At 37.0% G+C, this 14,304-nt stretch overlaps 1 protein-coding gene across 1 annotated transcript; it reads right to left on the reverse strand.

Moving 5' to 3' along the window:
• Positions 1–2,085: 2,085 nt before the first annotated feature.
• Positions 2,086–7,555, reverse strand: LOC127788849 (putative F-box/kelch-repeat protein At3g17280). Its single transcript, XM_052317496.1, has 2 exons — positions 7,267–7,555; positions 2,086–3,620 (listed from the first exon to the last, which is right to left on the reverse strand). The coding sequence occupies exon 2, from the start codon at positions 3,583–3,585 to the stop codon at positions 2,338–2,340; it is 1,248 nt and encodes a 415-aa protein (XP_052173456.1). The 5' UTR covers positions 3,586–3,620; positions 7,267–7,555; the 3' UTR covers positions 2,086–2,337.
• Between the last annotated feature and the right edge of the window lie 6,749 nt (positions 7,556–14,304).

Here is a 14,304-nt window from a genome sequence, read left to right on the forward strand (position 1 = left end):
CGAGGAATATCTTCATTGTCCTCTTCATCTTCTTCCTCGTCTCCTTCGTTGTCATCTTCATCCTCATCCTCGTCCTCATCTTCATCCTGTCCCTCTCCCTCCTCATTTGCACCATCACCATTAGCCTCCGCTCATCCTTTGCATCCCCCTCATTCTCATCATTTCCATCTTCTCCTGACAATTCACCCTCATTTTCATTTGCACTTTCATCTTGATTATTTCCACCATTGTCCTTATGCTTGTCATCATCCTTCGGTTTGCTGCCATCCTCATTCTCAAAAATAGGTTCTCACCAATCCTAACTTCAGACCAAGAAACCCAGCAAAACAACCATCTTTCCAATTGGATTTAACTCTACAAGGCAACACATTTGCATTGCACCATTCAGCAAAGACTCCTTCTGACACAAATCAAACACATTCCAGTTATTGATACAGTTATAGGAACATGATAATGAAAATGTTTAAATCACTATGTTGTGAAGATTAATTGGAAAAAGCAGGTTGGCATCACTTTTACAGAAAGCAAGGACTTCCTACAAAACCCTTCAATGAAAATACCATGCAAGGTGGAAATATGTTTGGTAAATTCCTTTTTTAAGAAAAAAGTTTTTATTTTTTTGTTAACATTGATTCCAGATTATAAGAATTATTTATCCCAAAGCTTGAGATGTTAAAAGTCATATATACAAAATCATCACTTCTTTCTATTGCATTTGCAAAATGAGGAACCTTGCAGCTTCATTATATGAACAGTTAGCCAGTGCAGAGCTTGAATGTTGGTTGTCCGCACCAAAACACTAAAAACTTTCTGTCCTAATCGTACTAGTTTCTGTAGCTGGTGAAGCTCAAGGTTAGAAATTTGAAGAGACATAAGGAGGTTGGCTTTAAATCACTAGATTAGGCATCTATAGCTTGTTTGGCATTATTGTGAAACTTTTGTTGTTTTGAGAATCACTTCTGAAAAATACTTTTTAATAATTACTTTAAAAAAGAAGTAGTTTATCGTGTGCTTTTAGTGTAATTTTATATGTGTTTGTCAAGTAATGAGGAAAAAAAATGCTTTTAACAATCAAATTAAATTCTGAACAACCTACAATAAACTATGCTCCATAAGAGAGATTTTTCACGAGAGCAGTGAACATAAAATTGCAGAAAGAATCAAAGAAAATCAAAAAATTAAGGTATAAAAATCCAATCCCACACAAATATTTCAACTTTGGAACAAAAACTTGTCCAAAAAAAAAGGAAAAACCAAAACGATAGAAAAAGAATAGATAACTAAAAAAAGGAAAGATATATATCAAAAAAAAAAAGAAAAGTAATAAATATAACAGTGAAAATAGCAGCCTGAACTAACATAATTTTCATGGTAAAGTACACAAGGCTCTCCAAGACAATTGTGTCAAAGGACAACTCCTCCATCTCCACCCAACAACAAAAACTATAGAAATAATAACGAAAACGAATATATATATATATAGAGAGAGAGAGAGAGAGAGATGTGAGTTAGCAATTTAAAAAATAGATAGAGACAAGAGAGAGGGAAGAGAAATTTGTAAGATAAATGAAGCAAGAGGGTTCTTCATAAACCCTAGCAAAAAATTTGTAGGGTTTTGTCTACTATTTTTCACTTTTTTTCTACCCCATTCTTTTTTTCTCTAAAGCCCTAGTTTTTCACTTTTTTTCTACCCTATTCTTTTTTTCTCTAAAGCCCTAGTGATCCTTCTACCCTCTCTAACCCTTTATTTGGATGAATGATGGGACCAAATGAACTCGAACGAAATGTTCTTTTTTTATATTATAAAGTGATCACATATAATATTTATTTACATTACCCTTTTTATATTTTCGTTTTGTTTTATTATATAACATTCCAATTTCATAATTTGTGCCACGGCCACCCCCTCTTCTCTTGATCAAAAGCTTAGGTGTAAAACACCTCTATTATTTTGGAAAAATACTCCATAGAAAATATAAAGATTTTTTAAATAGAAAATAAAAATTTGAAAAATGCAATTGTTTAAAAATTTGAATAATGAACTTGTTTTCAAGTCTAGAAAGCACCATTCCAACAATCACAACAAATGAGAAGAAAATGGAATTCGCAGACGTCTAAATGTATGCCATAAAGGCAGCAAAACCAGAGAGAGAACTCTTTAGATAATCTGCTCCTTTACATGAAAATTATACTCCAAAGCACAACAGCATAGAACCATCCATGTCCAGTCACACAGCAACGCACGCCACCATGGGCTTCACTTTACAAAGTTCATACTACTTGCACTACGCATAAACATTTCAAATTGCTTCATTCTAAAGACACATTATATGGCTTCTACCACAGGGCCCCAAGGCTCTCCCACGAGGCAAGGGTATTGACATGAGGGAGGTAAGATCTGCGGCTGCCGTGGACAGTCTCAGTTTCCATCTCAACCTTCTTCATCTCTCGGCTTTCGAAATTGTAAGTACAAAATGAGGAATCTCTGCTTCCCTTGAACACCATCTCTCTGCCATGCTGCAAAGTGGAAAGGGGAGCCAGATCTTGTATGTCACTGGTGATTATATGCCTCTTTACCCAAGATTCCCCTTGTAATCCCTTCAACACCCACACCTCTATTTTATTCAGCCCGACACGAGCCACGAACCCCAGAAATCCCCCAATCTCCACTAGTCTATCATTTACGCTGCTGGGAAGGGGAAGATTCGTGGTGTGAAACTTTTCATCATCAAAGCTCATTGACACTAGGTCACGGCAGCCATGTTTGTCAGGAAGCCAATGCAAGGCTCCAATTGCTGCAACTGGACTGTAATGGAACCGTCTAAATAGTCCAAAAGAAGGTCCATCCACTCCCCGCCATTTTCTTGTACTAAGACTCAGTATCTCACAACCAATATGTCTACTTTCATCCCGAAATAAGTGAACCACTTTATATTCCCTTGTCAAGTGGCTGAAAATGAACCCATATGACTCACTACGAGGAACAATAGTACCTAGCGGAATTGCAATCAGCTTCCTAGTCACTGGATTCATTACTAGTAACCCGCCATTCTGTTCACATGTAGCCAAAATCAAACCATTACATGTTGCTAGGACAACCTTAAAGCCACTTACACTGGACTTGTTAACCTTTCCCTTTCCATCTTGTATCTCCAAGAAATTGAGATAAGATCTATAAGGTTGCCTTGTGATAAAAATTGAGTACTGTTCTGGATCTTGTGACAGACCAAGCTTGGATTCAATATAGAAAGTCTTAGGCCTTCTTTGGGAAATTGTCTCTAGAAAGATAAAGACAGTTTCAGACAGAGGAATCTGGGCTTCAATGAAATTGGAGCTCTTAATCAAATTAAACCATGCCTTGCATACAAAGGTCGACCTGTGAAGAGATTCGGCAGGAAGTAGTAGCAGAATCTTGAAAACCAAGTCCTGTGGAAGAGGTGCCACCCATCCCCACTTAGTTTCTGGCAACTCAGTAGTTTCTTCCTTCTCTTTATTGGCAGACATTCTTTCTTGAATTGCTCTTAACAACAAGCTTGGACCCTGCCGTTGAATTTTGTACTGGTTGCTTTCTCTTGTTGGTCCCATGTCCTTGAAAAAAGTGACTTAAAATTTTGCAAATCCTGTCAGAGAAAGAAATAATTCAGCCAGCAGATAATCTTCCAACAGAAACAGGACAATATGTGATAGGGACCATTATTAGCTCCATTTGATGAGATGATGGTGGGGTCTGGTTACAAAGTAAGAAAATAATAGATAAGCAAGGGTAAAGGGGAATCCATGTCTATTGATATTGAAATAATTTGAAAAATTATGCACAAGAAAACTTATTTCCTAAATTGAAATGAGACCATGTAAAGTACTTTGTGAAATGCGAAAGGATCAACTACTAAACTAACTTAGCAACAGTTTTGTGTCTACTTTCACTTATTTTTTGGGAGATCTTTTCATTCAGCATACAATGTCCCTTGTTTTGCCACTTTGCCACTCCTTTTATGACAACTTGACTACTTATCCAATAAAATAGAAAAGAAAAAACCAAAAGTCCAGTTGTGCAATTAAAACTATAATGAAATACGACTTCATACAGATACTCTCATCAGAACTATTACATATTGATTTAAGAAAGGACCATCAAACTCAAAATATTGTTAACTTTGACTGGTTTCATGGAAGGTCATGCTAATGAAAAAGCTTGCCAGTTCAGTGATTCCGTAAATAAAAAATTAGGTGATAGAACTGAAATCCTTAGAGAAAAAATGGCAGGGAACGCAATAGGATAGGGCTTAGTACAGCAGAGGACACAGAGAGAAATTCATCTGTGGCCGTGAACATTAACTGAGAATAGTAATTTGAACTTCTTTTTCTCTGCTGTGTAAGAGAAAAAGGGAAGTCCCACAGAACTCTATACAATCTTCACCCAGAATCAGGTTGCACTAGACTTAAAACAATCTCATACTCAGCTTCATTGAACAGAAAAGTCAATAGATATTTGTAAGCTACTACACTCTTCCTGCACCTGACAGGATAAAGACCCCCAAAATTGCTTTAGAAGTAATTGATTATTAAAATACTGATCGAGTAACTTTATTTGCAATTAGCCATGAAATATTACAGTGGATTTCTCTTTCCTTTTTTTTTGGGTGGGAGGGAGGGTGTTGTTGAATTTTAACAAATCTAAAACCAAAACTCAAATTTGTGTCATGAGACTCTTTAATAAAGATCCTTCTCACCACATTTAAGACAACTCCTTTACTAGTTTTGATACAGAAATCTATATTTAATGTGAAAGAAATTTCTCATATTTTTATTAATATATTTATATTATTTGCCATTGTGTCCATCCCATATCATGTCTTAATCACTTTGAATTGCCAAGCGGATACCTACATCACCTGTTCACATATGTGTTTCTTAGACATGAACTGACCCATCTAATCCCAAAGCCGGCATGGACCTTTTTTGACTTTCCATTTCTATATCAATCCACTAAGCTAGAAGAAAGGGAAAAATTGGTAAGGATATTAGGCATCAACATGTATTACAACGCTCAAAAGGTACTGTTTTTACTACTTTAAGTATTGAAATACATAGATTTTTTGTCCCCCCCCCTTATCTAGAAAGTGTCACATGTTTTATGCTGTGCTTAGGATCCAATTCATGCACCTCCACTCTGACACAACAAGAGATACAACTCAGGCTAACAACTGGTTCTTCAATGCATAATGCCCAAGTAATCTCAATGTATAATAGTTTAATATAGAAAAAAGATTTAAGAATCATTAAGTGTTATGAACATTTCCAGCCCAACACTTGCACTTTAAATCCAAAATGATGGAATTCTGATATCGCATTCACTTAAACAACCTTTCTACGATTGAACTTCTTGTACAAAAGAGTTTGTGTCCACTCTTTCCCCTTGTTTCTTCTTTTCCACCATCCAAAAATAGTAAGGAGCAAAGGATAAACAAAGGATCTACACAACCAAACTGCAGCACATGCACATGTTGAAGCTTCTGTAGCATTGATTCAAGAAATAGCCTACCATGCACCAGAACATCTAATTATCCGTGCAAAAATTCAAATTCTACCATGATTTTGACACTATAAACAGATACAGTTATTGATAATCTGTCATGACCCCAGGGGTTCCCAAGGATAGATTAGTAAATATGGTAGTAGTTAGCCTACTTGCATTGCAAAATAATTGTAATTCTCTTTCCCTTTTTTTGTTATAGGGCTTTGTCCTTAGCACTAGGCAGTTATGTTACAGTTGTACTGCACATAGGTGCATGGGCTGAGGCCAAACGGATTGCACATGGGTGCAGGAGCGGGGAGGCTATAAATAAGTCACTGTTGTAGGAGGGGAAGTATGTTTTGAATTAATGAATTGAATGCTCAGATTCCCTCTCGTCATTTCTCTCAAATTCTCTCTAATTCCTCCCTCTCTCTCTCTGCTAATCTCTCCCTTTCTCTGTTCTGTCCATTATCTCCCTCTTTCTGTCCAATTCTCCCTCCAATCCCTTCTGTTCTTGATTCTAATTCCCTCATATTCTCCCCAATTTCCTATCAAAACCCTAGGTAAACCCTAGGTCCATGACATAATCTAAAGTTTTTATCCAGCTTGACCCTAATCTTTAGCAATAAACAGGCCTGTTAGGATGTTGGGAAGAGAAACAAGTTACACTCAGCTGATCAAATTCCACCACAATACCTTGGACAAAACAAGAGTCCCGCATCTACAAGAGGGAGATTCACAATTACCCTCTATTGTCTACTGAACTACACAACTTATTTACTCCAGTCAACTATATAACTTAAATCAAAGTTGAGAATGACAATTTCAACTGACAGTTAGAACTGCAGTTGGTTAATGGAGGTATTTAGCTCCAGCCATACGATCTTTCTTCTTAATCTGCTAGAGGCAGTTAGGTATTCCGCTCCAGCTTTTCTTGTCATAATTGTTATTAAATTAGTTTTATCCGAAAGTTTTTGTTTTTCCTCCAAAACCTATTGTTCTCTGCTCTGTTACTTTGCTACCATCATCTTCAACCTCTCAAATGCAAAGACATGATGTTTTCTCAGTACTGCTTCTCTTTTTCCTTTTTTGTTCAGTTCAGTACTGCTTCTCAGAAGACGGATCTTCCCATAATATTCGTGATTAGAACTCATTGGGGAAAAAATTACAAGCCAAAATGCATTTGGATCAGGATAGACTTTAGCTGACCCCACCCCCGTAATATGATGAAATGCATTAGGCATCCCTATTATATTATAACAGTAAAGATGCCAAAATTCTTTATTAGAAGACACAAAAGTTAGGTTTAGTTTCTCTGATCGTCTAGAAAAGGTCTCTCAATTTACATTATCTTGTGTCTGCACAGACTGAATTTGGCTTTAACCTTTTGTTTTATGTTGCAATTTTTATCTTTAGTATTTTACGTGAGTTTGGCACGCCTCGGCCTGATCTACGCGTACCTCCTAGTTGCCATGGTCAATAAGAGTATCATATCAAATTAATTGAAATTTCTTCATCTTTACACCCCCTCCCCACAACCAAACCGTCAATTCTATTCAGGACATACACACGGATGCATAATCCAACCCGAAGAAAACTATCGAAATTGATACGAAACCAAAACCAACCATGATCATAAAAATCATGCGAGGACAAACTTTTTAACGAGTCTCGACACATCTATAAACGTAATTCGCCATATTTACAAACCAAACCAGAGAGATGCAGAACCAGAAGATGAAGAAGATTACCGTCCTTGGCTCTTCTACTCGCATACGGGAACCCTTTCCAGGGTTTCTGGCTCTGGAAGGAGACGTTGACGATCAAGAATGCAAGACGGAGAAAGGGGGAGGAACAACCCTCCTCTGACTACTGGTCGAAGTGGGCTTTGAAGTGTAAAGTTTGCGTAAATTTCTATGGCGATGAAGCCAATTGAATCTAGCCACGTCACCCACCGCTGATACTTTTACAATTGAGACTAGGGTTGTCTGCGATTGATTTCGCGTTGAAGGGTTGATGCAAACTTGATCCCCGTCGATGGTAATTTCTGAGAAACACCGGGGGGCCCCCCTTTGTTAGGAGATTTCGTGGTGGAAGTGAACGCGAGGGGACCAATTATTTATATTATTATTAGCCAAAAAGCTTTCACTCTGTGGTTTGTGATTAGATAAGAGATTTTATTATGTGTAGGACTTTTATTTAATTTATTTATTAAATAAATTAAATTATTTTAGTAAAATTATATTTATTATATATGAGTTGTAATTTAATAATTACATTCATGAGTGATCTATCTAATTGAAATTGAAGTGTATTGTGCTCAAAAAAATAATAATAATTGACTGATGAATAATTAATCTATTATTTAGAGTATATTATAACTTACACCCCTCCACATTGATGTAATTACGGTAACCACTTCACACATTTTATAAATTGGAGTGAACTCCTTGAAAGTAATAAACATAAAACCACGTAAAATTAAGCAATTCAATATAAAAAGTAAATTCATACTTATATGAATTTATTTCTTATTAATTTAGTCTCTAAAAATCTTAATTCATAATATCCGTACACATATCTAATCTTTAAATATATTCACGTCAAACGAATTGACAATTATTGTAAATTATTTTTTGATATTTATTTTATAAACATTTATTACGTATAAACAAGATATAATCTACACATTATAAAATAAATAAATAATTTTATTTTAAATTGACAATCTATTCATTAAAAATAATAATTAAAACATAAAATCATCCTTAAATATAATCACCTCCTTATTTTTTAGAACATAATTATTAACACTCTTAATTATTAAAACATACGTTAATAGATAAAAATGCATATACTAATTACTTTATCATTTACATGAAATAAACACATTTTTTAAAATTAAAAATATATTTTTAATTTTAATTTTTATTTAATAACAAGACTTGTTTTAAAAATAATAATATTTATGTTTAATATAAAATCACAAATTTAGATTTTACAAGGGGACTTATAGTCATGAAAAAGGAACTTTTAGAGACCAAACATTAAAAAAAAAATAGCATTTTTATTGTTTTTTTTTTTTTACTTTGTTATTCTATGATTCAATTTAAGAAAATAGGAAGAGAGAGAAAATAAGAGAACAATTGTTATACACATTTTTTGCACTACTTCTTATGGGCTAGATTTAATCCGATAGGCCGGCCCAATCGCCTAAAGCCCTAGTAAGCCCAGCCAAGCTCATCAGGCAAGCTCATACATTGCTGAAATTCGAGCTCAAATCGCAGAACCCAGCAATGCTTCAAGCAAGCTCTCAACAATATACCTAACGAGTTCCTAACGATTTCTCTAGTTTTCTGACCAACAGTTCAGTTCGCTGGTCAAACTATTCAACTCACATAACAATATTGTTGCTGAATAATCGAAGGCATGGACCCATCTACTTTATCTAAAGCAAACCAGATCCCTCATAATGAGGATCTCACTTCCGATTTTATGCAAATGATAAGGACAGTTTGTCTCTCATTATATCATCTTTATACTTTTATATCTTATGCAATTGTAAACACCCCCTCACTATAAATAAGGGTTAAAAATACCATTGTAAAGAGATAACAAGAATAATTACATATTATTACTCTGCCATAATAACCAGAAAATAGTCGTGGAGTAGGCATCGTTCTGGTCAAATCACATAAAATTCTCTTGTCTTTGCGTCTACTTAATCATTCCTCCTTACATTTGGGCTTATCTACTCATTGCGGGCCTACGAATCACGGTCAGTTGAATCTAAACGTGGACATTTTGGCACTAGAGGAAGGGGTCTGCTCTGATTGATAGCCATGGCAAGAGGAAGGAATGCACGAAGATCTGATGCGGTGGCCAATTTCCCAGAAAATCACTGCGATCAACAACTGGATGTTCCATCAGCTGGAGGACTCGTTGTTTCTGCAACGGGTGCCCCTTTTCCACCGTCGGTTGGAGCCACTATCGGCATACCCCCACAGGCTCCGGTCCAACCTGTCGCTCATACCACCAAAATGGAGACAATTCAGGCTTGGCAACAACGCCAGGAGGCGTTAGAGAATATAGTTATGCAGCTCACTGACGCAGTCAAGGCCTTAGCCCAAGCTCAAGCGCAGGCCATCCACAATCTATCAGCCTCACCTTGGAGGATTCACCTACTACTGGATGAGAGACCTCCATCAGGTGAGGAAGACATCGGAGATAACTCTCCACCCCCAAATCGTCATTCCCCAGAGCAGGAGAGAAGCAAACGATCACAAGCCCATCGATCTATAGAGCCAAATTCTACCGTTGAGGAGTTATTTCAAAGAGTCCGAACATTGGAGGTGCAACAAAGAGTTCGCGGCCAGAATAATGGCAGTGGAGATAGGACGCCACTCACCAAGGAAGTCGAGCTCAAACCTCTCCCTCGTAGATTTAAAGTCCCGAGTATGCCACAGTATAATGGGGATAGTGACCTATATGACCACATGGACGCATTTAATATTCAGATGGATTTGTAGACAACTAGCTCGCTGGTCAAGTGTCGCGTTTTCCCAGCGACCTTGGGTGATATTCCCTGAGCTTGGTTTAAAGGCCTTTCTCCTCGCAATATCGGCAGTTGGGAGGAGTGCCAACGGAGATTTCTCAATCAATATCGAGCATTGAAAATGCAGCTCGCCCCGCCATGCCACCTCGCCACGATGTTCCAGAGGACAAACAAGTCATTGAATGACTACATTGCCAGGTTCAAACGCAAGGTGAGCAATATTGAAGATCCCTCCGATAAAAGTGTCTTGACTATGATCTCCGCAGGCCTTCGTAAAGATGAGAAGCTCTATGAAAGCATTTGCAGGACCCTTATCAAAGATTTGGGGGAGTTCTATGAACAAGCTGCCAAGGAGATCCGGTGGGATGAGGTGTTCAACTCTGAGCATCACAGAGGAGACCTCGTTCTCAATGGTATATGGGTTTGAGGCTATAATCCCAGCAAAGAATGAGGTGACCAGTCAGCGAAGTGCCACCTTTAACCCGAAGAACAATGACCAGCTACTGGTCACAAACCTTGATTTACTCGAAGAGGTAAGGGGGCTACCTCGCATGAGGGTGGCCACCTATGAATAGTGGGTCGCGAGGTATCTCAACAGAAAGGTTCGAATTCGATGCTACAATGTCGAAGACTTAGTATTACTCCTGATACTTCTTGGAGCTCGCATAATGAGTGATGGCACATTAGGCCCTAACTGGGAAGGCCCTTTTATCATCAAAGAAAACCTAAGAAATTGAGCATACACTTGGCAAATATGGATGGAGTTATTCTTCTACAAGCTTGGAATGCGGAGCACCTCCATCCTTACTTCCAGTCACTGTAATTATTCTGACTCATTTTCTGAATTCCTATTTGTAAGTAATTTTCATAATTTTGATTGGAATTTATGAATCTTTATCCATTGCACTTACTTTTATTGATGTTCGATTGAATATCTTTGTAATTAGGGGACGGGAAACCATGGTTTGCGAGCTGGGGTCTATTCATCTTAGCCTCCATGCTATGGTTTGCGGCTTATCTGAGCATTCATCTTGGTCCTCCCCCAGGTCATGGTTTGCAAGCTAAGAACCATTCATTTTAACCTAATGTCATGGTTTGGAACCTACTGAGTAACCACTTCCATTAAATGATTTCAAGTCAGGGTTCACTAGCTGGTGTCCTTTCATCTTGACTCAAGTATGGTCTGCGACCTACCTGAGTGTTATCTCTCGACTAAATTATTTTTATTGATATTCGATTGAATATCTTTAAAGTTGCAAGCTAAGAACCATTCATCTTGATTTAATGTCATGGTTTGGAACCTACTGAGGAACCACTTCCACTAATTATTTCGAGCTGAGGTTCACCAGCTGGGATTCTTTTATCTTGACTCAAGTCATGGTTTGCGATCTACCTGAGTATTCCTCTCTTTGTTCATTTAAAACTCAAAAAAGATATGGTGTGTTAGATGAGGTTGCAATGCGATTTACCTGGACACATAGCTTGGCAATGCAAGTTAATAAAATAAAAGGCAATGGTATGTTAGCTGGGGTTGGCCTATGACGCACCTGGACATATAACTTGGCCATACAAGTTGGGGTTTCACTAGCTGGAGTCCTTTCATCTTGGCACAAACCATGGTCTGTGATCTACCTGAGTGTTCATTCCCGACATGTTAGACTTGCAAAAAGCTATGGTATGTTAGTTGAGATTAGTCTATGATCCACCTGGACATATAGCTTGGTAATGCAAATCAAAAAATCACTAAGTGGGGTCATTTCATCTTGACTCAAGTCATGGTCTGCAACTTACTCGGGTGTTCCCTCTCAGCTCGTTATGCTTGTAATAAGCCATGGTATATTAGCTGAGGTCGCAACACGATCTACCTAGACATATATCTTGGCAGGGTTTCTGATATAATCCAGATATATTATTTCTCTATGGCACATCAATTGAGACTCAAATAGATTTGATTATCATCTCGCAAATGGATCATCATTATCTTGCCATTACGGCTGAATTCATCTTGGTTTTTATGTCTGTGAATGACGAGCTATTTCAAACATGTGAGTTAGCATTTCTTTGGATTCCAAATCAGCTAAATGAAAGCCATGGTATGTTAGCTGAGATCGCTGCATGATTTACCTGGACATATATCTTGGCAAGGTTTTCAATATGACTCATATATTATTTTGTCAGAGCATGTTTATTATGATTTGCCTTGATTTTTCTATGTATGGCTATTCGCGACCTATTAGACACATCTTTTATTACGTCAATCAATTACGAGCTATTGCAAATGTGTTAAGTTGTGAGCTGAGAATTTATTTGGGTCTGTCTTAACTTATATCCAGAAGATTCATCCCGAGCTTATACTCTGAAAGTATTGTGCAAGTTACACTTTTGAGCCTATCTCGATATACAAAAGCTTCAGCAAGCTCGTTTTAAGTTATATAATGAAAATCAGCTCAAGTTATATTGTTATCTCATTGAAACTCTAAGTTCGATTGGCTTGAGTTCATGGAAAAGTCTGAAAAGACGAATTAACAGTTGAAATAGCTCAACACGATTAGCATACATTAGCTCCCAGTCCGAAGATCATATTGTGAGTTGGGGAGCTTGTGTTATACACATTTCTCACACCACTTCTTATGTAGGCCTAGCCGAGCTCGTCAAGAAAGCTCATACATCGCTGAAATCCGAGCTCAGATCGCGGAACCAAACAAGCTCCCAACGAGCTCCCAGCAATGCTGCCAGTGAGCTCTCAGCAATATACCCAACGAGCTCCTAGCGATCTCTCTAGCTCGCTGACCAACAATTCAACTTGTCGGTCAAATTATTCAGCTCGCATAACAACATTGCTGTTGAATAATCGAAGGCAGAGACCCACCTACTTTATCTAAAGTAAACCAAATCCCTCGTAATGAGGATCTCACTCCTACTTTTATGCAGATGATAAGGACAACTCGTCCCCCATTATATCATCTTCATACTTTTATATCTTATGTAATTATAAACACCCCATCATTATAAATAAGGGTAAAAAATACCATTGTATGGAGAAAATAATAATAATTACATACTATTACTCTACCGAAATAACCATAAAATAGTCGTAGAGTAGGCATCTTTTTGGCCAAACCACGTAAGATTCTCTTGTCTTTACTTTTACTTAATCCTTCCTCATTACATTTGGGTTTATCTACTCACTACGGGTCTACGAATCACAGTCGGCTAAATCTAAACGTCGACAACAATATTTATATAATAAAAGTATTTATTATAATATATAAAATATTAAAAATATCATCTACAATTTAACAAAACTTAAAAATTACATAAATAATAAAAAATTCCTAAAAATTAGCTTAATAGTGCAATCATAAGGAGAATGGGATCCAGTAATAAAAAAAGTCAAATTCTATTCACGTGATGCTCCCGTCGTGGCTATTAAAATATTATCAATTATTGCTTCTAAAATAGATTGGCCCTTTAACATATATTGATCCCAGTTCACCCCAACGGATATTAATAATGGGATTACATGAATTATATATTGGTAACGCTAATTATTATTTTTAGAATAATAGTTAGAAAATATTAAATGTATTTTATGTTAGAATTTAAAAAATATTATTTATTGATAATAAATGGAGTCGTTCTACAGGGCCCGATAAACCTACCGAACCCCTCATAGAAAGGGGCAAAAAGACGATTTTGTCCCGGGCTACTTTGCAAAGTGGGCCACTGTCCCCGTCCCTGCTCTCTTGTCTCCTAGCCATAGTTGTTGCCTCGCTGCCCTTGCCTCACCTCGCCTTGTCGACAATCGATGCAGCGACTGTCTGCAAAGCGAGACAAGATTGCCATGGCAGAGAGGCGAGGCGAGGCGACGATAACGAGGTGTGACGGCGGCAGCCATGGTAAGAGAGACGAGAGAGCAGGGGAAGGGCAATCCATAGGAAGGGAAAGGAGAAAGTATGACGTGAGGGCAAAATCATCTTTTTGCCCCTTTTCGATAACTTGGTCGATAAGCTTGTTAGGCTTTTTAGAATTTTCTTAATAAATGTATTACATTTTGATTCATTTAATTAATTAATAAAATGATTTAAAAACTAAAAATAGGATATCATAAATATATTTAAATTATATGTTTATTATTACTTAATTATTATATTTAAATAATAATTTGAATTATTTTTATTATATATTTATATATTGAATTGATGGAGTTAAGATCTGAAGGGAGGTTGCTATT

This window comes from Diospyros lotus, chromosome 1 (assembly GCF_014633365.1).
Source record: "Diospyros lotus cultivar Yz01 chromosome 1, ASM1463336v1, whole genome shotgun sequence".
Lineage (NCBI taxonomy): Eukaryota > Viridiplantae > Streptophyta > Magnoliopsida > Ericales > Ebenaceae > Diospyros > Diospyros lotus.